At 42.0% G+C, this 26,776-nt stretch overlaps 1 protein-coding gene across 3 annotated transcripts; it reads left to right on the top strand.

The window, feature by feature from the left end:
• The first annotated feature begins 180 nt into the window (after nucleotides 1-180).
• lipeb (lipase, hormone-sensitive b) lies at nucleotides 181-25,861 on the top strand. Of its 3 annotated transcripts, XM_041044133.1 has the most exons (14): nucleotides 216-311; nucleotides 3,897-3,937; nucleotides 8,420-8,661; nucleotides 9,353-9,637; nucleotides 10,131-10,221; nucleotides 11,413-11,558; nucleotides 11,919-12,104; nucleotides 12,980-13,132; nucleotides 16,207-16,351; nucleotides 17,022-17,249; nucleotides 18,569-18,754; nucleotides 19,798-19,979; nucleotides 20,782-21,048; nucleotides 21,490-25,861. In XM_041044133.1, exons 3-14 carry the CDS (start codon nucleotides 8,422-8,424, stop codon nucleotides 21,892-21,894), a joined length of 2,514 nt encoding a protein of 837 aa, XP_040900067.1. In that variant the 5' UTR covers nucleotides 216-311; nucleotides 3,897-3,937; nucleotides 8,420-8,421; the 3' UTR covers nucleotides 21,895-25,861. The 3 variants fall into 3 exon arrangements, with proteins under 3 accessions (XP_040900065.1, XP_040900067.1, XP_040900066.1); XM_041044131.1 differs by lacking the exon at nucleotides 3,897-3,937 and having other exon boundaries at nucleotides 181-311; XM_041044132.1 differs by lacking the exon at nucleotides 216-311 and having other exon boundaries at nucleotides 3,698-3,937.
• The last annotated feature ends 915 nt before the right edge of the window (nucleotides 25,862-26,776 follow it).

Here is a 26,776-nt window from a genome sequence, read left to right as displayed (position 1 = left end):
CTGTGCTGAATGGATTAAACCCACTGTTCCTTCAGTGAGTTGTAAAACCAAGGCAACAGGGCGGGCGTTTATCGATTTTTTTCCCCGTGTCATCATTGGCTACTCGTCTGTGACGCAGCCATTCATTGGCTTCCATTTTTGGCATGGGCGGGGCCTGAGCGCCCTCAGGTAGGTATGTAGGGGAGACTTGAGAGGCGGTGCGTAAACAGAGTGGGCGAAGATGGCGTCGAGCAAGAAGAGTGGTGGAAATAGCAGATTGGAGAAAGGTCTGAATGGTAGACGCTCGTCCAAACACAAAGAGGGTCCAGTGGGTGAGTTTTTCTGTGCCTCTTCAGCCCCCGTCGTTTTTCCCTTTAATGACGTCTCCCCTTTGACGCCCCTGTACTGCCACCTCCCGCTAGCGAGCGTTAGCAGCTACGTTAGCTGGCCCCTGATAGCCGAAATGAACAAGTAGGACTTAAGCCGCTGCGTCTGTCTCAGCTGCATAGGTCCTGTGATTGATGTATGACATGAAAACGAGGAGGTACTGAGATCATATGTGCGTAGAGTGTTTCAGAGCGCTGATAAATGAAGTGCCTGGTCAACCAGTTTCCCTGTCATGTCCGTAGAAACGAGCATCCAGCGGTTACAGCTTCAGTATGTGTCCCGTTAGTTGCAGCAGTGGTAGTAATGTCATCGCTGTAGTACATTTTAACTACACATGCGTGGCCAATCGTTATATTCATATTCACGTTTCACGCTCTGTGCCCCTAGTCTCAGCCGCTGACACTGAGAGGACCCACCTGAACAGGTACTCCAAAACATAAACAAAGAGATGAAGGCAGAGGAGGGGAGGGAGTACAGCTAGATTAACTTCCAAGTGGAAGGGAGGGCGGGGTTTTGGTTGTTGCTACTGTGCCTACTGTGCATTAATCGATTAAGCGTATTGATAGGGTCACTAGTGACTCTGTCATTAGTTCTGCCTATGTGACATGAGAGCAGGCTGACCGACGAATGAGCAGCCTGTTAAAGAAGGAAACAGACGTAACAGGATGCTGCCTGCAGGCACTGTGGATGTAGTGCTATGACTAAACAAACTCCCTCCGTTGCTCTGTTCTCCTGTTAACTAGGCCACTGTCATACTGGAACAATCCAACCAGTCCCCAAAGCACCACTGCTTTCAAAAGGCTTCCTTCGCTTTGTCAGGACTCTTAACAATATGCCATACATTGTGTGTGTGTGTTTGCTATACTAATAAAATATTTTTAACTGCCTGTTTGTGAAGGGTGTGTTTATAATACCCTTAGGCCTGTATAATGAGATTACTGCAGAAGAGAGTTTACCTAATCTTACTCATTATGTGAGGTTCCTTACATGCTCAGTTCTCATCAGATCTGGTTATAAGAGTTCTAATTTTCTTTTTTCATTAAAGGTGTTGCAGCATTAAACTGAAGGGAAGCCTTATATATCCTATGTGGAGGGGGTGTGGGCGCTTATTGTTGCGAGTTTCCTGTTGTTCAGTTTGGCCTTGTATGTGTGCTTGTCTCTGTGGGGATCTGACTGGGAGAAGGGTTAAAGCCTCCTTAACACGACACCGCAGAGGCCCTACTGTTGCCACTTCCTTGTGCTTGTGCACTGCTAAAACTTTGCTATTTTTAAAGCATGCTTCCTATGGACATGACATTTGTAGAGTATCGGATATCTGGCAGAGGAAAAAAAAACTGACCAGATACCATAACCTGTAGATGAAAAATATGAAAGGCCAAATGGTGGAATTATACCTTTAACACTGAATAGTGTAATTGTTTGTTTGTAATTGCATAGATAGATGAGGACATTTAGCTGTGATTGTGTGTTCTACTTCAAGGAACGGCCAGTGTGTTTTAATGTCCTTGGATCCTGACTTCACATTTCCCCTGAACGGGTCTGTTTAGACTTGATAAAGCAAAACACGAGAGTTGTGGCTTAGAAATGGCCTAGACAAAATCTGCACAGTTAATCATACTGACAATAGGAAGTAGCTCAAAGTCCTCTCAACAGACCATCAGGGCTGCTCCCAGTCCTAATTTCTAACCATAAATGTAAACAAGCAAGGTTTTCCATAAAAACAAAAAAAGTCTTTGTTGTTTATAGCAGGAGTGATAAAACAGTAAGTCTGCTCACCTTTTGGCTATCTACTTCACTATAAAGTGGAAAGTAATAGGAACTTCAGGAAGAGTCTACATAAACAGTGCACCAGTGTAGGATTAACTATTGGCTATGAACCTCCCTACCAGGGGCCCAAAGCATCCACTGCTTTGGTAAAAACTAGAAAGCTCTGTCATTTATACATTTTAATTATAGAAAGTGTTATGGACTGCACTTTTCACCAGATTCCATATAGGTTTATTAACAGGTTTTATTTTGCAGCTAATAGGCCTTTTTCACAGCCGACATTTCAACTTGTCATTGCAGGAAAAGCGCATGTCTTACTAATAACATTAAACAGTGACTGAAATTCTAATGAATAGGCACAACCGTGTGACAGTGAGCCAGTGTGCACAATAGCAGGGCCAAGGGAGCTAGATGGAATCCAGCCATCATTAATTGTATTATTTATACCTGTGCTTTTCCTGTTGTGACATGTATGGATAAACAAAAAGAGCAACAAGTTGGATAACATGACCCTCTTGGATAGTTAATAACAAGAACAGTAACAAAAACAACAGAAAGAACAAAATTTTTCATCAGGGCCGTAGTGGTGTCTAAGACTTTCTGTGTCTCAGTGTTCCTGACTTTGTTTGTATATCTCTGTATTTCTGAGTGGGTGAGGGTTCACGTCTCTGTTCCTCACGTTGTGGTGGGACAATCTGTGAAATCAGCCAAGAGGTCTAGACGGAGGTCATATTCTCCCCCAGGAAAAGATCTCTGAACTAGATTTTCACACTCCTTTTGGGTGTGCACGCGTTGTTCATGTTCTGCATTCATTGCCAAACGTTGATAATTGTCAAGGCATTTCTGCTGCATAAACAACCAAAAATATATGTTCAGAGGTATGAAATTAATACAGTTCAACACTCAAAAGTCAAAGATAGCATTCCAATATTACATCCAGTTACAGGTGCAGGAATTGTACCTAAGCAGGATTAATGTGTGATGGATTCATGCAATCATGGTGATTAGTAATGAAATTTTTAATTGATTAATCAAAAACAGTTGATTCTGACAAGTGAATTTTCCAAATATTTGTCGGGCTTAAGTGAGGGTAATCTTCTTTTTCTTTGTTGTTTTTTGAATACTGGCCAGGGAAAATAATTAAATTTAAGGTGTCTTTTTGGACTCAGGTAGCAGGTGCATTCATTATTCTTGAATATTAAAGCCAAAACAATAATTTTATCAACTTTTAATCAGTATTTTAATTGATCATTATTGATTTTACTGCTGTTTGCTTTCATTTGTCTTTTGACCGTGTTAAATATAGAATGAAGAATGAAAAGGCTACAGTTGAAATATTATTGTCATCTCATAATCTCATGCTTGCGTCTCTGCCAATGTCTGTTGTGATCTTCCAATTCGGTTGAAGGTCATGAGGAGTTGCAAGCTGAACAGCCAATAGAAAAATAGCTCACTGTCACAGGGAGAAAGTTAACTGGGCTGGGGTTGTTGATATCCTCCCTACGCTTTTAAAAAGAAGTGTGGGAGGGATGAGGGAAAGGAAAGAAAAGGACAACACATCGCCTCTGAGTTGTATCGGTTATGACAGGCTGACATACAGAGACTGACAGGGGAAGAGCTACATCGTAAAGAAGAGAGAGCGACTGACAGAGAGGGAGAACAAAACCAATCAAAAAACTCTTTCCTCTCTGCCACCCCTCCCTCCCTCTCTTTCTCTTATTCTGTCTCTCTTTTTCTCCATGCTCTCATTGCTTTCGTGGAAGAGAGGAGACAGACAAGGACAGAGCCTTGAACTCAGAAGCTGGTAAACACTTTTTCTTTTTTTCTCTTCCAGCCTTTAAATATTTGGTCTATACCATCAGTTATTTGCTATGCCCGAAGCAGCCTGCAGGTAGTTTTATACAAACACTCAATTTACACTTTTTGTGGGTCCCGGAGGAGCCATTATATCTGTAATGTCGCTGGTTGTTGTACATGACTTATTAATACCTGTTCTCATTCATCTTTAATGTGGAGAGACCAGATGCAACTTAATACAATGGGCTTACAGTGACCACTTACTGTAGAAACAGTTTGATTGACTGGTTGATTTTTGACGTGAAACAAAGCAAATGCATTTTATTAACTAAAAAAATAGAAAAGAATTAAACAGTTATCATTTTCAGGACCCCTCTTGTCACATCAAAATTCAGTGAGACCAGGGGACAATGCTGGAGGGGCTGTGGCCTGGCAGGAGACCACACATCTTCTGGGACTGTTCAAAATTATCAGAATATTAGCAAAGCATACAAAATGAATATAAATAATGTTTAGATATAGAATTGCCTCTAGAACCCTTTTACTTCCTAGTAAGACTGTTTTTAGTAAATCTAAAAGACAACAACTGGACATTAGTTTCCTGGTTGAGGCGGCAGCCCCCCTTCCACGGTAACACCACTGAGAGAGAAGATGTTAAAGGTGTTTTCTACATGGAAAACATAACGGCAAGGCTATAATTTAAAAACAGACGCATTCTTGACTAAATGATTCCCAGTTATTCCTTTTTTTTTTCAGCTGATCGGATCTAAGAGATAGTGAAACAATTCATGTGGATGTTTTTCTCTTCATTTTAATGTCCATTAACACGGGTTTCTCTGTGTTCATGGATGGCTGTCACGATTCATTCCAGTTTTTTGAGAATGGGTACCAACTACTACTAAGTGCTACTACTGTAAGCCCCGCCCCCCTCACATGCTGCCGCAGCCAGAAGAGATGATTATGTTTGGATAGAGATAGATCGATAGATACTTTATTCATCTCCAAGGGAAATTCAAAATTCCAGCAGTGTCCAAAAATAGGTTTGCGATTATAATTTGCTTGGGGGCGCCCAAACTGTAGAGATGGCCTTTCATGGAAATGAAAACTTGCTGATTCACAAGAGGTAGAAGTAATGAGTCCAGTAAGTGAGTCATATTTTTCCTCCAGTGACCCCCATAGATGGTATATTAACCTATCCTGGCTTAACTGTAGAGGTATCCTTGTTGTTTTTCTGTTTGAGGCTGCTCTGTTTATCTTATGTCAGACAAAGGTGAAGTCTTCATTGGGGACATGGGGGCATGTTTAAACTCTGAGTGAGCGTGTGATAAGATGGTACCGGTTCACACAGCTGTGTTCATTTGCATGCGATATACTCCCTGCAGTTAGGAGGGGATGTAATGTGTGCTGGCTTCATTATCATTAAGCAAGTTTTAGAGCAGCTTATGCTGATCCAGGGGTTCATAAAGTTCACGCCTAGCTTACTCTGTCAACATAAGGCCTATTGGCTTGCTCAGCTGAGCGAGTTGTACCCCCCACTCTAATTAAGCAATGTAATTTTAATTTTGGCTGTGTGCCCAATCTGATTTGACTGCTATAGCTGGTCCTGCAGCATGGCATTTGGGTGACTGCTTGACCACAGCACTCACTGCGTCCCCTGAGGCCACACTGCTGTGGTTGAGTTTATGCAGACAAATGAAAATGTATTTATAGATGTTCTTTGTGTTTGTCTCTTGGTGTTTCCAGTTTTATACTGACGTAATGAGTTGTTGCACATTAAGTAACTGCTTCATGTGTTGTCAGGTTCAGAACATTCACAGTATCTGCGTAATCCTTTGGCTCTTTGCCAAATCCTGAGGTGGCGCAACAACCCCAGAATTGTATGCCTGTTTGTCATTAGCTGTTGAATTGTTCTGAGTACCGTAGCCTTTCTTCATTGATTGATATGACGCAGTGTCCCTGATTGTTCACTCCTTTAACACCTGAAACTCTGGTAAGCTAACATCCACCAAAACATATAATTAACATTATTTTCATAAGTCCTGTACAGCTTGATTTTGTTTGGAAGTTTCTCGGAAATGGATCGCAGAGAGTCGAAAGTGATGTCATACAGAGAAAATCCCAATATTTTTTGAGAGATAGTTAAAACGTAAACAGCTGCTGTTAATTTCCATGAACCAAACTCAAAAAATGGCAACAGAGATGACAAAGACCTGATGCCCAGAGGCACTGTAGGGGAACAGTTGCCTATATTTGTAGATTATAATCTCAATATCATTTGAATAAAACAATGTCAATTCTGTTTTGGTGTGGCGTTTCACTTGAGGTCATGGTACAAACGTATGTCAAGAGTATTTCTTTCACGTTGTTGATTCGATCTGAAGTTAGGCCCCAAGCTGCTTCATGAATCTTTACACAAATGGATAGAACTTTATACTCCAATGAAAAACATATCCCCACTGTAGCGATGCTCTATTTAATCTGCTCATTTGTTTCAGTCCATCTTTATGCCCCAGGGCCAAGGAAAGCCTCCTAAATTCAATGGGACATTTACCATGGGCTTCATTGCAAGATCTCACACACACATATACACAAAGGGTTTATTGTGTGGAGATAATTAAAACATTTTGGCTTGTGACAGAAACAAACACGAGGATCTAAATAAGTCGATATGTGACATAACATATTTATGAGCGGCTCATTGATTTCTGTTTTATTAAAAGGCTCAGCTCTGTAACTCTGTGACAGTTGGGTTTCAAGTTGGGTGTGTTCAGATGAGGCATGTGTTCCAGTGCAGAGTGCAGCAAGCAACCTGGCAGCAAGCATCACTGGGTCTGGTTATGTGTCCCTGTCTGGGAATGGAAAAGGTCTCCCTGAAAGAGAAGTGGAGTGTTGAGACAACACAGGAAAATGAAAGGATGAGCAATGGCTGAGGAGATTTTTCCCGCCGAATGTGTGTGTGTGTGTGTGTGTGTGTGTGTGCTAGAAGTCATCTGTCTGATGAATGTCTCCTCCCAGATGTCGGGGTTGTGATTCCTCCCAGCAAACTGAAATTGCCTCTCCTATTACTCTTCCGGAATGGCATGCAATAGCAGAATAATTGCGCGATTAGGGCTCCATTATTTCTTTGACCCTCAAAACAGCATTTCACTATGGTAGAATCTATTCACTTTTAGCATGCATAAGCAACCTCCACTCCACATCCCAAGCTGTTGCTTTAGGGATCTGTGAAGAAATCACTGTGCATTGCTCTATTGCTGTAGCCTTAATTTTTAATAACACAAGTTTGAGGATGTGAGGGTGTGAGCTTATCCCAAAGGTGGCTGATGTTATTTTGCTGTTCATTAGGTAGCAGCAGAGTCTTTCTTTAAGAGTAATTTTGAACTGATCATTATCCGTTATCTCTCCATAAACACCAAATGTGCGCCATCCATATCAAAGAAATTGTTTTCCTTCCCTCTGTCCAGTTTGCCCCTAAATTTACTGTAATTTTTTATCTGTTAGGGAGGTGCTGCTGTCTCCCTTCCTTTTGGTCTTTTCTCTGTGTCCATTGTCCCTTCTCCTCTTTCCTCTGTCTCTCACCGCGCCAGCTACTCTATACAGTAAGTACCCGCTAGTCCGCAGAGTTAGGTGTTGTGGAAACAGAGGTCTCAGGTGACTCGGCAGAGAAGCTCAGTCCAACAGTGGGAATCCAACAGGGACATAGAGCTTGATCTGTGTTATGCTACGTAAGGGCAGAGATATGAGCACACTCGATAAACACACCCAGCTGTGTTTTGTCAGCTGTATACGTCCCTTTGGGACTTTTATATGAGTGTGTTTATGTGTTTTTGTCAGTGTATGACTAATCTGTGTTTGTTCCCAGCAGCGTGATGTGAGCAAAGGGCCTTTGCCTTCTCCCCCTGTTCCATGCATGTCTGCCTAGATCTTGCTGGAATCTGGCTGCTTAGCCTGGATTTACATAATTTAATTTCAAGGCTTGCTTAACACGTTTCAATCAATGAGCTTTCATACGCCAGGCTATGGGGGATTAGTTAATAGGAGTGAGAGAACATTATGTAGGATATATCCAATGATAGCCCACTTGGCACAGTGTCTACATGCTGATTACAGCTATGGGTGTGGTGCTGAATAGGGATCAGGGTGCTCCTTTTTGCACTTGCGGGACCGGATACCATCTGACAGTCAAGTTTTAACAACTACATGATATAATGTCTTTTTGATTTTACATATGTATACATTTGGGGTTGGAAGGGAAGTGTAATTAGTAGCAAGATAAGCTGGAGGTGTTGGGATACATGCCCCTATGTCAGCTATCACTTGCCCTGGTAATAATTATTTACATTAATTAACTTACTATGGACATTCATCCACACACACACACACACACACACACACACACACACACACACACACACACACACACACACACAAAACTACTGTTTTTCTCTGTTTCATTCTCTGCCTTGCTTCACTGTCTCACTGCTCCTAGTGATGGACACCAAGGCAGTGTTTGCGGCCCTGTATAGCGTGTGCGAAGAAAATGCCACTTTCTTCTCGGGGGGAGCCAAGGGGTCGCAGGGTGATGCGGCGCGGCGCTTGGTGGATGCCATGAACCTGATCCAGGAGCACGCTCGCAGTCTGGAGCCTGTCATCTCTGGCTTCGCTGCAGTTTACCATCATTTTGACTTTGACCCACACATACCTGCAAATGGCTATCGTTCACTGGTCAAGGTAGGCTGTGGGATGCTTTGACTTCTGTGTGTGTGTATGAGTCATGCTGTGTTCTCATTTCAACATTCATATTCTCTCCACACTGTGAGACACTACTCACCACCTCCTCTTTGCCTTGATATTGCTTTGTTTCAAGGTCAGTCCATTTGTTTTACAGATTGATTTTATGTTGCAAATCAGGTTAGATAAATTCCTCCAGTGCAGAATATCTACCACTACTGTACCCGCTGTACTTTATCTTCTACACTTATTGATGAAACATCATGACCTTCAGTGGCTGCAGCCCACCACATCTGAATGAGTCTGGCAGAGCAGCATTCACTTGCTGCTCTGCTAGACTACTGCTGGAAATTGAGAGGCTAGAAAACAGCACCTCATTCATTTGTTGCTCTGTTTTCTAGCCTCTTGATTTCCACATTCCTAATCCTTCTCAGTCCCTCAGTGCTACTCTGAGTAATCTGTTACACCTCGGTGAAGCAGCAAGCTTTTCACATGCTCGCTTTCAGGCATGCTATCACACAGAGTTTTTTCCCCCTCAAGCTTACCACCCTAATCTTAATTATAACTTAAGCAGACCAAGAAGACATTCCTCTTTAACGATGGAAGAACATGAAGAAGGTGGGATATTTTCAAATTGTAGATCTAACATTTTCCATAAAATTTTATTAAGATGTTGTCTGTACTTTTCTAGGTGGTGCGTTGCTGCCTTCTCCACATCATCCACAAGGGGCGATACATTACTACTAACCGCCGCAGCATCTTTTTCCGAGTGGCGCACAATGCAGGGGAGATGGAGGCGTACTGCAATGCCTTGTGTCAGCTGCGTGCCCTGCTCTACTTGGCTCAGCGCATGCTACATGACAACAGCCACGGCAACCTTTTTTTCCAGGATGAAAGTGGCCTCAGTGAGAGCTTTGTCCGTGAATACTCATCGATGCACAAGGGGTGCTTCTATGGCCGCTGCCTGGGCTTTCAGGTGAGATGAGCTGCTTGACACAGGGATAGGCAGTGGGAGAGATGAAAAATAAGAAGAGTGAGGAATGGGAAGGGTTAGAAGTAGCACAGTCTCATGCTTGATGGTTTAAAACCAGGATTTTACATGACGATTTCCTATAATAAAACATCTCACAACTATACAGAAAAAGTAATAAAAAACAACCTTAAGCTCACCGGTTCTGACTTGACACGCAACTGAATGTCTCCACTATGAATGTGCTTTACAGTTCAGCTTTTGGACAGAGGCCAAAATAAAAAAAAAAAAGAAACCTCTCTTGTACTGTTGGCATCAGTTTACAAGGTCTATAACTCATTTGATATTCCGATATCCTGTCAACTGTTTTCTTTCTTTGGTTGAATGATAGCAATTTTAATTGTAGTCTGTCTTGTTTTTCAGTGGACCGTAGATAGTGGATTAGAATTTAAAAGCTGTCTTTGTTTTTTGTCCACCCGTCCTTCCTCCTTCCTTCTAGTTCACTCCAGCCATCCGGCCCTGTCTCCAGACCATCGCTATCGGCCTTGTGGCCTTTGGAGAGAACTACAGGCGCCATCAGTCAGGAATAGGTCAGCATCATCTTGTCTGCAGCTGCACCCTCTCATCATCCAGCCACTTCGTTGTCATTCATAGATCGTACTCATCCATCCACACGCCTTTTCTACATTGCTCTTTGGCCCCTGACTGTGTACCTTTTGATGTTGTGTGTTTAGATTGTAGATGCTCTTTCATCCTTTGGAATCTTGAGGGTTAGCTGGTGTGGGTCTTCTATTTTTCAGAATGCTTTGAACATGCACACAGTTACATACAGATAGATGAACATGCACCATCATATACACGCTTGCGCCATAAACACATGCACAGACGTGTAAATATTTCACATTCAAAAAGGAATCATTTGACCCTTATGGTTTTCTTGTGCTCTCTGCTGCACCACAGTGGAGGCAGGAGGTATTGCACCATATGGTGAGTGTACTGGAACCCCCTGCCCCTTTATCATAGTTCTCTGTAGTGAATTGAGAAGCTATATGGCTATATGAAGAAGCTGCTTTTATCCCACAGTTCCTGTTATTCCAAATGGCTCTGCACACAGCACTGTAAGCTGCATGGGCTGTCTTGTATCTGTATTTTAGCTAGCAGATCGTAGCTCGAGGTACCTCAAAATTCAGATTCTTCCCTTTTATTTACTGCCCATCCTTGACTTCTTGCAGAGCAGGTTACAATTTGATTGTAATACCATGAAATTCTTTTGATTTAACTTGGCACTAGCACAGTAGACCTGAAACATCCCTGTGGCAAAAAGATTATAGTGCTGTGAGGACGTAAAAGCCAATTCACCCTTATTGAGTTTGATGACTGTTCTCAAATGAAGCCACATCTCTGAAGTTTGCCGTGTTTTAGCACTTTTCCACTTTGACCATCTTTCTTTCTTTTCTTCCATCATTTTACCTTCCTTCTTTTGCTGTCTCAGTGAGTGTTTTATGTGCAAGGGTCCAGTCACTGCAACTTTAATATTCCCTCATTCCTGCCCTCCTTCCTACTCTTTCTGTCTTAGTTGTCTCACCCATTATTCTGAGGTTTTGTCTTTGTCTTTGCAAATCACTCTTCATTCCCATTTTCACTACCTCCTCAATCATACACATTCCTCTTTTCTTCGAACTCTACTCCTATTTCTGTTCTTGCCTTACCCTGTCTCTGGTGTCTCCTACTCATAATACAGTATGCCCTCCTCATTTTGTCGTCCTTCCTGCCTTCCCCAGGTGTAGCAGCCAGCTCTTTCTTTACTTCAGGGAAGTATGCCATCGACCCAGAGTTGAGAGGGGCCGAATTTGAACGTATCACCCAGAACCTGGACGTTCATTTCTGGAAGACCTTCTGGAACATCACGGAGACCGAGGTCCTGTCGGTAGGTAGACTGTGACACAGACAAACAACAAAGACATCTGTAGTCTACCCATGTTGTAATTTCTAACCCACGCACACAGATAAGTGCACTCTGTTTTGAATTTTTAAACTATATCAGGGATATTTTACTTTCCTTTGGTAAAAGCACCTTTTCTATCATTATGCATTTTGACCTACAGGCTGTTAGCAATAATAGAGTGAAATTCAATTTATTCAATGGAATTCATGATTTATTCATCCGGTTTCTCTTACTCTCCAGTGACCTGACTCGCTTTGTAACTTGCACTCTCTCTGCCTCTGTCTTTCTCTCTATATCTCCGTCTTTTTCTCTCTTTTTCTCCATTATCTCTATCCTGGCCAGAGTCTCGCAAGTATGACGTCCACTCAAGTTAAGGTGAACCGGGCTCTTTCTGTGCCCCCTGTGCCCTTTGACCTTCCCCTGGCGGCCAACCACAGAGCATCTGTAACTATAGCTCCACCATCAGCACACATTGGCACTGCTCCGATTCAGATGAGGCTCATCTCTTATGACTTGCGTGAAGGACAGGTATTTCATCATTCACTGTACACTGTCATGGTAAAAAAAAAGTAAAAGTATTAAGTATTTGTTGTGTGACCTAGTTTGAGACAGTTTTCCTCCACTGGGTCTTTTTAAAACACCTTGCATATACCAGTTATACCAAGTAAAAATTCTCAAAATAATCTAACAGTATTTTAGCATATCTGGTATTTCTCTGAGCTGCTCTAGGAAACGACAGCTTCGAAGCATCCCAATGGATTTAATCCCCTTCATTATCTCTCTCTCTCTCTCTCTCTCTCTCTCTCTCTCTCTCTCTCTCTCTCTCTCTCTCTCTCTCTGTCACAGGTATTGCTCTCACTTTTTCTACCCTGCCTCCCACCCTAATTCTCTCAGGAGACTCCCTCTCTCCATTCGAGCTTGTTCTCCTCCTGTCTTTGTAGACTGGCACTTAACCAGACATGTTATCAGCAAACACTTTCAGCCATTGATCTCGCTCCAACAAAACAACAGTGTCCTTTTTAATGTCGCAAAATACAAGCCTGCATCAGCAGAAACCCTCCCTCTTAGCCACAGCTTCCCTCCCTCCTTGTTTCTGTTAATGAATGGGAATTAGTGTGTGTTAATGCAGGCGCAGGAAGGGCTGGCAGCAAGCTGCTGCAGAACAGCTAGTTAATCCCTCTCTCAAAGGAGCCCTATTGCTAACACTAGCAGTAAAATATATTAACAGTAAAAAAAAGTCTTTGCAGTGTACACAGTCTGCATATAGTTCCTCAGAGTGAGGAAAACATCACGATCTGTCATCAAGTGATGTTTTTGCAATATTAAACCTTAACAATAGATCTTAATTGTTTGTCTATCAGTTCAGCTTCTGAAATAATCCCTTTCTGTCTCACTCTTTCCAGGACAGTGAAACTCTGCTATCTCTCTCACGCTCTGAGGGAGGTGCTATCTCTCTGTCACTCGGGTTGAAGACCAAGCGCCTCCCTTCTTCTCCCTGTTTACTGATCCACTTCCATGGAGGAGGCTTTGTGGCCCAGACCTCCAAGTCCCATGAGGTGAGATGGTACTCTCCTACTGAACCTAGCTCAGTTTCATTAAGAGATTTCTTTACTCTGACAAGAAAAGCAGCGCAATTAGTCTTGTTTTGCAGGAAAAACTGATACCAAAAGACAATTTACATTTTTATATCATGTAGTATTTTGGCTCAGATCTGTATGTGACAGCATTTGACCTGTTTATGATATTTATAAAAGAGGTAGTGTAATACTTGTCAGGGGAATCTCATAACCAGGTCATGGGGAACCTCATAACCAGAAAATGACAACACTGCCTCTCCGCCATTAGACACCTGGCTCAGATGTTGTTTTTCCAGGATTTGAGCCGGTAACTCCACAGCGGTCATTCAGCTAAGTTCACCACCTCATCCCTTCAATACTTCAGCTTCTGGCTGTGTTATCTCAGACTAATTGTAATTGAACCCCAGTTAATTAAAGTGATGAGGAGACAGACACTAGTTGACAGCGGAGGAGCAGAGGGGTTACCAGTCTGAGTCTCTTCCTCTGTCAGTAGTATGGTATTTAATGAGCCGTTAAGCTAATTATTTTGTAATTAATCTCTGAAAACTTAATAGAGGCACTTTGTCCTTCTTCCATGCCTGCTGTACTTGTAAGGTGTACACAAAGCTGGCTCTTCTCCTTCACATAAATCATTGCTTCCTGTCATTCACTTCGTCATCACCCCTTCTTTTTTTCCTTTTAGCTGAGCAACCCATGTCTAAGGTTTAATTTCTAGATCAATGTGACACACACACACACACACCCCCACACAAGCTTTGGCTTCATGTCTTTAAAATTGTGTTTGATCTTACTTGTCACTGCTCTGTAAATAACTTTAAGAAAATCTTGTTTTGTAAACCAGTTTTATGGTAGGTTTACTTAAGTTACAGTGTGAGAAGCCTTAGTCTTAGGAAGCTATCAACCTGCTTAGTTCATCTGAGTGATTATTTTAACATGGTTTGTGGCCCTATCTATTCCTTATTGTCATACCCTAATGTGCTCATCTGTAGTTGTGTGTAACCTTAATGTGGCACCATACATATAACTACTTTAAGACAAGTCTCTGTGAAATCAGCAAGGACATGGGCATCCTTGATCTGCAGCTGCGTAGCAGCCAGAGGATGAGAGAGAGCAATCAGAGAAGAGGGTGAGCTGGGCTGTCATGTTGAATTAACAGGGAATTGTATGACCCCACAGAGAAAGATTACCCCAGGCCACTAATGCAAGACTTGTCAGACTGTCCTTCTCTCCTCTTCTTCTGTGCTCTCCTTTTTTGTTAAATCCTTCCTCTCACTCTGTGTAATATCTCACAAAATAATTTTTGTTCACTTACTGTCCTTTTTCACATCTCCTTTCTGTCTTATTTTGGCAAGACTTACTTGCCTGCCTCCTTATTTTACTGGATACCTTCTGCTCTCTTAATCCCTCAGGCAAGGCCAAGGAAGAGAGAACAGAAAAATGGAAAGTTTCTCTGAGGGCGGAGGCCAGTGTTGTCCCCTGTACTCTTCATATCTCCTCTCTTCCTGTATCCCTTCCTCGATCGTATCTCTTCTGTCCTCTGGACAAGATGGAGAGTTCGACTTCAGTGGCAGGAACCTTTGGTGCTCTTAGGGCCCATTGATACTAAGATCATAGGAATGGATGTCCTAGCATCTGTGTATTTAGTAACTTGGGCATGGACCACACACACACACACACAAAGTGCTTGGATAGTGGAGGTATAAGCTTGCAGATTAACTGCTCTGCCTGTCTGAGAATGAGTCGGACTGCAGCTCCCATTAATTCCTGCTTAGAGAACAGATCCAGACCCTCTGAAAGTGTGAGTGAGTGTGTGTGCGTGTGTGTTTCTTTGTGAATAGGATGTGTGCGTGTGTGTGTGCATAAGAAGAGTTTCCTAAGTCCTGATTCATGTAAAATTAACCAGCCTTGGTCCCAGCCCAACAAAAACTCACATTCACGTACTCCTCGTCTGCCCGGTGGGCCATTTGTTGTGAGTGCTTGGCTCCTTTTATGCTGGCTGATGATGAACTGTCTGACTGACAGACCTGCGCATGGACTCAGGCACATGTTGACACTTATTGGAGACTGGCAACAATGGCTGTTGTTCACACTCAGTTGCGCACACATGCACACTCGCGCGCACACACACACACACCTTGGGAGTACCTTTGTGGATTCACACAAACTCACACTGCCTGACCTGAACAGTGCTTGAACTGCATGCACAGTCACTTGTCAGCGGTCTCACTCTGAGATTTATTGTGACAGGCATGGCTTTAAGACAGCACAGCTGACTGCTGGAGCTGCTACTTTGTTTTTTGTATTTTTTTTTTATATATACTGAATCACTGGTCGGTGAGGCGACATACAAACATACACACGCTGTGCTTTTCCTGGCATTGTGAATGGAGAGTTCTCACTTTCACTGCCAGCCCTGTCATAGCTTGTCAAAAAGCTGTTGGGAGAAGATAAAGACAGAGGAGGAAAGGAGGAATGGCTTGTGGAAGGAATATTTTGTCATGACAAGTTTTCATGCCTTTCTCACATTTCAAGGTCATTGAATTTCAGTTGTGAAGTAAAGTACTTGCCTTAGGGTGGCATAGGAATGGTAAACACTTAACCTGACTAGAGCAGTAAGAAAAAGAGAAACACTCAATATTCTGGTGAGTTTGTTTTTGTTGACTATCCCTGTAAATCCACACCATCCCCTTGTCTTTGTCTCTTTCCGTCATACTCTGCAAACTAGGACATGTGGGCACCTTCATTATTACCATATGAGGAGAAAGGAAATGGAGGTGAATGTGAGGGCAGCATTCATTCTCCCTTTGTCTAGACAGTAAGCCAGGAAGCAGACAGATGACATCAGAGGCACACATAATTTTCATAACTTTTTATCCTTGCTTCTTAATGTTCACCCTCACGCGTCTCTTTCCCATGACATCTCTCTCTGTGTTTTATTGTGGCCACTTTTGTTTCTCATAAATTTAACAACATATAGTAAATTCAGTGTGAAATAGAGTGTTTTTCCATTCATAAATTCACCCCTCCATATCATTGTCTTCTCTCTTGTGCAGCCCTATCTGAAGAGTTGGTCCCAGGACCTTGGTGTCCCCATCTTGTCAGTGGATTACTCTCTGGCTCCTGAGGCCCCCTTCCCAAGGGCCTTGGAGGAGTGTTTCTACGCCTACTGTTGGGCTCTGAGAAACCACCACCTACTAGGTACAAACACATCACAGCATTTTTATATTCTTTTATCTCCTATGCACACTTACTCTTTAAATTTTATAGTCATGGAGAACATATATGCCATAGAAATGTTATAGACTGTCGTTAAGAGAAAAGAGTTGTTTTAGATTTAATGAGAAGACACAACATAGGGGTAAAGGTGAAGGTGTCCTGTGGAATACTTCTGTAAATCCTCCACCCTGGCTTCTACGTTTACCAATTCCCTGTACCTCTCGAAAGGATTCATTCATCTCCTTGAAAATAATCATGCTTCAGCACGATGCCTTGCACTGTACCGGTTGTTCTGCAGTCTCACGCAAATTGCTGTGATGCTCAATATTCAGGCAGAAAACAAAAGACATCTGGTCGATTTGGGGTGCATCCGAGCACTGAAGCACGCTGTGATTGTTGTACAATATGTTAGAGTTGTAGTACAAGACGACAATATCAAGTCAATGAGACAACACCTTCCCCATTATATGGTGTCTTATACTGACATGTGTCACAGATTTTTTGCACCTCAGTAGATTTCTCATAGATGCAGGAAAATACTTTTTTCTTGTCTCCTTTATTTTGTCCTCAGTTTTTCCCTTTGAATTCTTGTTTGTTTCTCCCAGTGTTTCTCTTCACCTCTTTATTCTTAATCTTATTTTTATCTGCCCAGGATGGACTGGAGAGAAAATATGTCTGGCTGGGGACAGCGCGGGAGGCAATTTGTGTGTGACGACATCGATGCGCGCTGCTGCCTTTGGTGTGCGAATGCCAGATGGCATCGTGGCAGCCTACCCGGCTACCCTGCTGACTGCCTACGCTTCACCCTCCCGTCTGCTAACACTTATGGATCCCCTGCTGCCACTCAGTGTGCTCTCCAGGTGTCTCAGCGCCTACGCAGGTGGGAGTTTGTGTGTCTGTGAATGTGTATGCACTTGTAGATCTATCTTTATGAGGACCAATTTGAGCATAGACCTTATGTGAAGGAAGGCATTTTGGGAAAGTGAGGACATTTTGGTCAGTCCTCAGAACTTTTAGGGGCTATTTGAGGGTTAAGACCTGGTTTTTATGGTTAACGTTAGAATTGGCTTTTGGTTAGGGTTAGGCATTCAGTTTGGATGGTTAAGGTTAGGGTGAGGGGGTATTTGATGAAGTCGAGAATAAAAGGATAATGTGTAAAAATATATACAATAAAAAATTCATAGTCCAAACAAATAGGGGGCAACATATTACCAGAAAGCTGGGGTGTCCCCCCATCGTAAAAAAAAAAAAATAAAACAATGAAATTCACTCTTTTGATGGTCAAGACTAGTTGTAGGCTTGTTAACAATAATAATGTTGACAACTATTATAACAAAAATAAGTAGCCCAAAGTAATATCTTCATATTTCTGACCAAGTCTGGTCAACAGCTAAAATACAAACAAGAAGCAACAATTCAACTTATTTTCATTTGTTTTCTGATAATGCATGTAAAAAGCAGGATAATTTTTAATTTAATTTATTTTTTAAATTTAATTTTAATTACTTTATTGATCCCTCCTGGGGAAATTACTCTCTGCATTTTACCCACACCAAGTGAACGAAACACACACAAGCATGCACATGCACTAGAGACGCTGGGGCAGGGGGCTACCCAGTGAGGCGCCCGGGGAGCTGGGGTGGATCGGTGCCTTGCTCAGGGGCACCACAGCCATGGTCGCAGAGGCAGGGGAGGCGCGTCTCCTTCACCACCACCATATCCATTTTTTGTGCTTGGTTTAGGGACAACCCTCCGATCTCAGGCCGGTCCAAAGCCGCACTCTTAACTTGCTGCGCCACGGCTGCCCCCAAGTCTTGCAAGTCTCTTGAATAATTTTGTCTCACAAAAGGAGAACTGAGGAGGACTACAGTAATATTCCAGCTGTGCCAAGCTCTGACACAGAGATATTGTCTATGCTGTCTCTCCGTTCAATAACCAAACTAAAACACTAATCCTTTTCTATTCACTCCTACTGTCATCGCCATGTATTGCTATCCATAATACAAATTGCTCGGTGGCAGTATTGAACCCATTCTGTCAATGGTTTCTTTACTCTACTATTATACCTTACCTCTTATTGCTTTCCCATCTTCTCTGTTGTTACTCATTCATGCTTATTCAAGGATAACAAAAACACTTTCATCTCTCTTGCACATCTATCTTTCCCTTCTAACTCTTCCTTTGTGTCTTCTCCTCCAGGAAATGAGCCACAGACTGAGAAGCAGGTAGAGAAAGTGAGCACACTGAGTTTGGTGAGGAGAGACACGGCGCTGCTGCTGAGAGATTTCCGACAGGGAGCCTCCAACTGGATCCACTCTCTGCTGGATCCCAACAGAGCCTCGGCTTCCCCCAGCACAGCTGCAGAAGCGCCACCAGGAGCCACTGGTATACCACCTTCTGTGACTTTGTGCATGGGTGTGTTTGTGCGTGCATGTGCAGTCAGGTGGGAACATTAGACGAGATGTGGGTGGCATAAATGTGTTTGGCTTGGCAGCTATAGTGTTCAAAGTTTCCTGTAGATTCAATCTGCTTGTGTCTTTGATTATATCTAACTGCTGAAAGTACAGATCCAATCTCAGCGTGGGTGTACCGCTCACATTTTCAGTGTGTTCATTATTGTTTAAGTGATGTGAGTGCAACAACATTAACTGCCCCAAAGTTCATTTACACCCTATATGGAGGAGGTCACTGACATGGATCCCCTTTATTCAGTGTTCAACTAACCAATTATCACTTTATCCCACCCTGTTGCATAACACTCCTTTAGTCCCATTCATATCAATTTACCTCTTTGGAGCAGCAGGGCTTTGACAGTAATTGTTAATTGTAGCCACCGTAAATCTGGTGGCGAATTGTAATTTCCCTGGTGTCCCCTTAGCTAGGTGACACCCACACAGCTGCAAGCCCAAACTAATGAGAATGTCATTGGTGGGTGTACATTATTAAAAGGCCATCATGGTGCTGAGATGGTTCATTATTAAGAAGATGGGAGATCGGTAGTGCTTTGTGAGGAGACCAGCCATGACGACTCTTACAGCTGTGTTTTGACAGCTCGGGGCGGGCAGATGATATCACCATGACAGCACTCTTTGAATTTCCTCCACCCACTTCTCTGCTCTTCTTCCTGATATATCCCAATTTGCATTTTAGGCTTTTAACTGTTGGCTGTCAACCAGAGGACATACGATAAGTGCAAACAGTAGAATAAGTAAAAGTGATTTTGTACTACTGTGTATTTTTTTTCCCTGTGTCCTCCAGCGGCTATTGCCCCCCAGTGAATTAAACTGGCCTTTCAATCCTTTATGCTCTTCATAATTTACATGGTTAATGTTCATTTTTTGATAAACTTTCTCATTGTTTTTAAGACGATCTTAATTTTTGTTTAATAAAATGTTTGAACTCTCTCTCACTCTCTTTCTCTCTCTTAGACGCAGTGAGAAAGAGCATTTCAGAGGCGTCCATTTCTTCTCCTCATGCCGACCCCCCTGTACCCTCAGAGCCCTCAGAGTTCCCCACCAGGAAATTATCTGTGAAGAGCCAGACTTGCCAGGACTTGGGATCCCACAACAGTTCCACTTCGCACAGTGCACCGCTGCTCTCTGAGCGTGCTGTATGTTACGCTTGAGCATGTTTACATTGAGATTAGCATTCTCTCAGTTGATGCTCTTATCTAGAAGGAGTTAATAGTATTAAACAGCTAACTTAAAAGAACAACTGGGTTGTTCATTGGAATTTAACCTGTGATTAAGTTGAAGGTGTGTAATTTGATGATGTTTATTACATCACTGCAGTGAAGAAAACTCGCACCAGCTTCTTATCTATAATTAGGTTATCTCTGCTTTCATATCTCTTGCCTTAAAAGGATTTAAGAGGTCAAACATTTTGTTGGCATAGAGGTATTTTGGTCTTGTTTCATGCAATTCTGTCTACCCTGCAGTGATGTTTCACCTCGATTATGTCACCTATCCCTCATAAATAGCTCTGGCTATAAAATGCTGACTGAATATCAAAACTTTTTGGTTGTGTGGGTACTGGCAAGGTATTGCAGATAATCCTTGCATGTATTTTTGTACAGGCAGACTAGATTAGTGGCTGGCTTGAAAATAGCAAGCAGAGATGACGTAAGATTTTAAATATGGTTTTCCTTCTTGAAATGGGCATTGTTCAGCCAAGATGCAGAGGCACTGAGCCAAGGTTTTTAGAAGATTTTCACAAGGACAAAGTACTTGTGTGTGTGTGTGTGTGTGTGTGTGTGTGTATATATATATATATATATATATAACTAATATATAATTAAGTTTGCCTGTAAAATATTTTATGCCTTATTTCCTCTTATTTCCTGAAATTTGTCTTTGCCCACTCAGTGGTACCTAACCCCACCTGAATAATTTCTTGTCCTTTCTTCCATGTAGCCAGAAGATGTGAATTTCTTCCTCTCCAAGGATTCAGATGCCTCTGTGTCCAGTGATTTGTCTTCAGTGGCCATACCACCCCCTACTGGAGAGGAGGGATCAGAGCTGGAGCACCCCAGGGAGTTTCCCCTGGGGTTTGAGCCACTGCGCTCAGAGCAGCTGGCTGAGATGAGGGTGCACAGCTCTCCAGTGGTCAAGGATCCTTTCTGCTCTCCTCTGCTGGCACCTGATAGCATGCTGAAAGGCCTGCCACCTGTACATATAGTGGTAAGAAAAATGAGCAGCTGGGATGATTATGTCATGACACATAGGCCAAAGGCTGTCAATCTGCATTTGGTTGGATGTATGATCCTCTATGAGAGAGCTGATTGTTCATGTGTCACTTCAACAAGTGAGAGATACAGAGAGTACCCAGGACTATACGCTGCATACATGATTGTGTCTGAGATGGGTGAGGTTGAAGACGGCTCTCTCTTGTGGTTAAAAAAAAAATGGTTAATTTGAAAATGAGTTGCTGATTTTAAAGTGGCTAAAGTGAGTCAGCAAAAATGTAAAGAAAGCAGGGACAAAAGAGACTGGGACGCTTGGTTTCCTTTTCTTCATCTCTTAATTAAGATTCTTGACATGTCTGAAGGGAATCCTAATTTGCTTTTCACCAGTCCTACCCCTTCCCTCCCTCTGGCTTCTTCTTCTCTCCCCCCTTCTCAGGCTTGTGCATTAGACCCCATGCTGGATGACTCTGTGATGTTTGCCAAGCGTTTGAGAAACATAGACCAGCCTGTCACTCTGTGTGTGGTGGACGACCTCCCCCATGGCTTCCTCAGCCTATCGCAACTCTCCAGGGAGACGAGGGAGGCTGCCAATGTCTGTGTGGAGCGAATTCGCACTGTCTTCACCCAGAAGGACACACCTCCGGAGCCACGCAAGCACAGAAAGCTGGAACGGACCGATAGGGGCGTGTCGGCCTCTTCTGGGGAAGCCGCTTCTCTCTTCGTTGGCCCCATTGAGGGAGGGGAGCTAGCTGTTGGGAGAGGGGCTAAAATTGCTGATGGGGAGGGCTTAGTTGCTGTGGCAGCCCAGAATAACACTGACGCTGGTGGTATTGGGGCTTAAATAAGGTTAGATAAAAAAGAAAGACTGCCGCTCACCCGAGGAGTGAAGAGAGAAAGGGTAAATGAAAGTCAGACAAATTTAGGCAGTGCACTGCCTAAAAGGGGGGAGAAAGAAAGTATCGTAAAGACAGAAGAGGGGTAAGGGGGCAATCTAGGAGAATGCCCAGTTTTTGAAAGACAGAAATGTAACTTCCTCTGCTTTACAATTCTTGCCACTTGTCTGTGCACCACCATGCACAGACGCGAATTTGGCAGACAAAACGGACACACCCGCAAAAGACAGTCATGTTTAAGAATTAAATGGTAATTTTAGCTGCTACTTAGATCAAAGCACACATACTCAACAGAGTTGCAGGCTCGTACATAAAGGAGCGCAGAAGATTCTTGAAATGTGGCCTGAATGGGTGATTCATGTATGCCAAGGCAGTCATTTGAGGCCCTAATCAGATGTTGTTAGGCACACAATATGTTTCTGTCTTCCCTATCAAAATGGCCACTTGTCCTTTAGGGAGCCACTCTAAATCACACTTAATAACTCTGCATTGTGTTCTCCATTACAGCAGTTTGGCAGTCAATACAGCTCACTTTGTGGATAGTAACTCTGTTGACTCTCTCCCAAATAGAATTACAAAGTTAAAACACAACACACTGAAAGCCTCGTAACTGAGTAAATTGATGACTTGTATCTTGAGATTCTGTTGCAGTTTTTAATCATGTTATTAACCCTATGCACTAGTAGTACTTTGTGTTTATATTTTTATATATATATATATATATATATATATATATATATATATATATTTTTTTTTTTTTTTTTTTTTTTTAATCATTGCTGTAGTATAAATGCAGAATCTTGTTTGTTGATTTGTGCACCATATTGTTTATTTAATGTAATCTTGTTTATTCCATATGTATGAATGTGCTTAATATTTACCTTTGCCTCTTCAGCCACAGCTGCTGCGACATCCCAGGACTTTCCAATTAAGCTGTCCTACTCTCAGTAATGCGTACTGATAGGATGGAGTAAATGGTAGAATATTACACAGGGACACAGTTATCTGTCTAGATGCTGCCTGGTGCTTTTTGTAGTGCTGATATTACTAATGCAAAGATTGCATTTTGTTGATTGCTACAGAGAAAATTTGGGAAGATGCATTATTTTCTGAACATAAGTACATTTTGAAAACTTGGGTCACATCTTTACAAGTCATTCAAGAGCCTCATCAACGTCATTGCTTTGCGATGTCTGAAATAGGCAAAATATATTTATTATTATTATTTTAAGACTGGAAATATTTGCTTGACTCTCTCCCTCTGCAGAGCTGGAGTAAGAAAGCGAGGGGGCAGGAAAAAGCCCAGCCCACGGCTATCAATACATATTTTAAACCTCACTGCACTGATTTCCTCTCAGGTTGTCCCCCGTTCCTCGCCAGGCATTATTGCTCACTACTTCTCTGCACAGTGTGCCGCATGTCAAAGTACCACTCCTCTCAGGCCAGGGGATTTCCTGCCCGACAACCTGTTTCCACAAATCAGAGGCTTTTAGGTAAAGCTCGAGGATTCTGACCAAGAAACGAGATTGTAGGAGTGCTGTGTAAAAGCCAGTGAACTTGTATTTGGCCAGATAAAAGTGGCTGGCAGTCAAAATTTTTTTTCTCACCACCATCACATTTGCGTTTGACTTTGTTTTTGATAGCCTGAGAACACTCCTGAGCGTGATGCCACCAAAGCACTTTTAAGTGCACAAAAATGTCCTTCGGAGGGTCAGTCCCTCTATCAGGTCCAACTAAATATAGATGCCAACAATGCTGGCGATGTCCTACCCTTGCCTGGTAACAGTGCTGGGGTTGCCAGGTCTGTAGAGAGGGATGCTGGGTGATGAATAGGATTTAGCTGAAGCTCCGAGTGCAAAATCCTCCCCCCTGTAGAAGAGCAGGATTTTCAGCAGCAAAGTCATGCTACAGGATTAGACCATGCTCAGTTTTGTCAGCTCGGAGTACTTACTGCAATATTTTTAGTCAGATTGATGGAGAGAACCAGGGCCGCGAAGAGGAAGAAAGTAATACAGCCATTCTCTCAGAGATGCTGGGTTGAAGTTTGTACTTGCTTTACTAGCCGCTGTTTATGCTCACTCTGCACTTTTGCAGTAGTTTGTCAATCTCTTGAGCTTGTATACATGTCACTGTTGTTTTTTTTCCCCCTTCTTTGCTTGGTGCCTGTATGCGTGGCTCAAGCAGAGTCTGCATGTGCACAATCACGTGATCACACTTGTCTCCATTGTGTGAGAAATATGAGCTCACACGTGGGCGCGTCCTCTTTGTTTGTGTCGTGTGTTCACATAAAGACAGGAAGGGCACTTTACAGTCAAGACACTATTCATGGAATTAATCATCTGTTCTTCAGACACACCTCTTTGGAGAAGTCAAACCTCTATGGCACAATGCTTTTTGTTTGTGATATACAACAACTTGACTTCTTCATCAGTACTGAAAACTCCACCACCTATGAAGCCCAGCAGGGCTGATTGGTCATTAGCACTTTGTAGTATGAGTTATGTGAGCTACAAGAAAATGTTTTTTTTTTTTTTTTTTTTTAAAAAGAAGTGTGAAATTCATTCACTTGCTGTGTTTTGACCTTCACATGCCTCTTACCCTTGATGACCACTGATGCATCAGGCTAAGCTGAGTGCAAGTGATGGACCAGAGAGCCCATCTGGTGTTTTGGACAGATGAGTTTGCAGAGAGTGAGTCAGTGTTGCCTTTAGGTCTCATTATTGTGGTTCCATCCATGCTTATGTGCTGCCTGCAACTATGAGCTGAAATGTTTGATTCAGTATTGTTTCAATTAGTGTTGCTGCTTCATAGTATGTATGTGTGGATAATCCACAGAGCATTTTTAGAATCCCAAATTGTCCTTGTGAGTTCAAACTAGATTTTAGTGGTTGACTATAATATTGTTTTTTTTTTTCTTTTTCTTTTTTGGTTGTTCAATTATCGAGTTGTTCAGCATACCTCTGCAGTTTTACACTTCGAAAGCTCCTCTCACTTGACATTTTCTTTGCTCCCATGCTGATTTTGGTGAAGTGCAATGCAAAATGCAATGCTGCTACAAAGATGAGCTATTTGGTTCAACCATTAGGTCAACATTTACAGTAAAGCTATGCAGTTACACACCAGCATCACACCATTTTTCTTGTCACAGTCTTTGTTTAATTCTCTAGTGTTGTTCCATGTTGTGCAATGTGTTTGAATCACCTCAAGGTTGGACTTCATAGTTAGCATATCAACATATATACAGCAAAACTTGTTTTAGATTAGAATTACCAAGATTCCTTGAAGCTTAGTTATTTGATAAATGCATCAGTGTGTTAGACTGATGTTGAATACTTCTCAGAAATGTTTCCTAATGAGAAATACTTATTTAATTGATCCGTTAAATATCTTTCATTTCTGGTTAGTTTTGAGCAGAACCAAAGGCTGTAGTCAGTCTTGTAACAGATGTACTCTTTGCTGTTTAGTGTGTACTGTTAACTGGTATCATTGAAAAATGCAGGTGCTAGTCAGTGTCGTAACCTGTCTGCACTCCATATGCAAATTGCTGTGCTCTGTAAAATGCAGTTCTGGTGTAGACTATGATTAGCCTTTGAAACAAAAACAAGCCATAGACTGGAAACTGACTGGAAAGTTGTTTTAAGTTTACTTGATTTTTACTTTTTTAATTTTCTTTTATTGAAAACACCACAAGTGCAAACCTGTGAATGGAAAAAAAAGAATGTATATTGAACACCATAAGATTCATGTAGATATTTTTACTTTCAGATTTGTTAATCAAATTGATTGCAGATTGACTGAGTTTTGACTGCATTTTCTTTGCAGGTTTCATACTAGGACATTGTGTCTGATATGCCATGAGTAGGCTGGTTTCTTCTTTTGTTGATTTTTATCTAAATAAATATATTCTCCCATGAACAAACTGTTCAAGCTCATGATGTAACCTTTTCTTTGGACTGGTTTGGCAAAAGGTTAACTAAAGGTCACTGAGAATAAGAAATATAGATTATAGTCCAAACTGTCTGACCAGATATTCTAGGTATTTGTAATGCAGTTTGGATTAATCGTGATTATGATTTATGACTGCATTTGTGAATACCAAAAACTCTTAACTCAATTTTACCATTATCTTGATTCACTCAGGACTTGGGGAAAGGTCAATAAAAAAGGAGACCTTTTGTTAAACATATAAACTGTCAGATCAAATCCAGAAATACACAATGCTGAGAGCTCTGTTATAACATTAATGTATCATAGCGTCTCTACAGAGAAGTGGAGGGTAAACATGTCCTGTAAGTACACTTTTGATGTACTTGTATTTTACTTGAGTATTTCCATGTGATGTGACTTCTCTCTGCACTAAGTATTGTGCTCTTCGATTTACTTCATTTTCCTGACAGCTATAAAGATTTAGCATACAAAACATATTTTAGCTTATAGAATATGATGCTTTTGCCTGAATTAAACTACCAAACAATTTATAAAAGAGCAAAACTCTACGTAACTAAAATCCATATTTTTTTTTTAATACTTTGAGCACATTTTATTGATACTTTTACTAAAGTAGACTGAAGGTTTGAATGCATAAATTATACTTTGATTTTACGTTGTGCTAATGGCCTGCTACTTAATTTAAGGATCCGCGAACTTCCGCTGCCGTCTGCATGGACACAGGAACGCAGACAGTATTAAAAATGTAACGTTTTCAAGGAAATTCAGCAGCAGCGCATCCTATATGTCCTTTTCTGTTGATATATATTTATATATATCCTGCTGATTAGTGATTTAATAATCTAATCCAGGAGGCCAGGCATCATCTGTCTCGGTGCTACT

The sequence above is a fragment of the Toxotes jaculatrix genome, chromosome 8 (assembly GCF_017976425.1).
Source record: "Toxotes jaculatrix isolate fToxJac2 chromosome 8, fToxJac2.pri, whole genome shotgun sequence".
NCBI lineage: Eukaryota > Metazoa > Chordata > Actinopteri > Toxotidae > Toxotes > Toxotes jaculatrix.
Note: the sequence above shows the minus strand (reverse complement) of the source record. Positions and strands in the feature narration are given on the sequence as shown.

Bases quoted from the DNA above. Each gene is read 5' to 3' on its own strand.
- lipeb (XM_041044131.1), top strand. From the start codon at position 221: ATGGCGTCGAGCAAGAAGAGTGGTGGAAATAGCAGATTGGAGAAAGGT. The intron at 9,638-10,130 runs GTGAGATGAGCT...CCTTCCTTCTAG, and splicing joins GCCGCTGCCTGGGCTTTCAG to TTCACTCCAGCCATCCGGCC. The intron at 11,559-11,918 runs GTAGGTAGACTG...TATCCTGGCCAG, and splicing joins CGGAGACCGAGGTCCTGTCG to AGTCTCGCAAGTATGACGTC.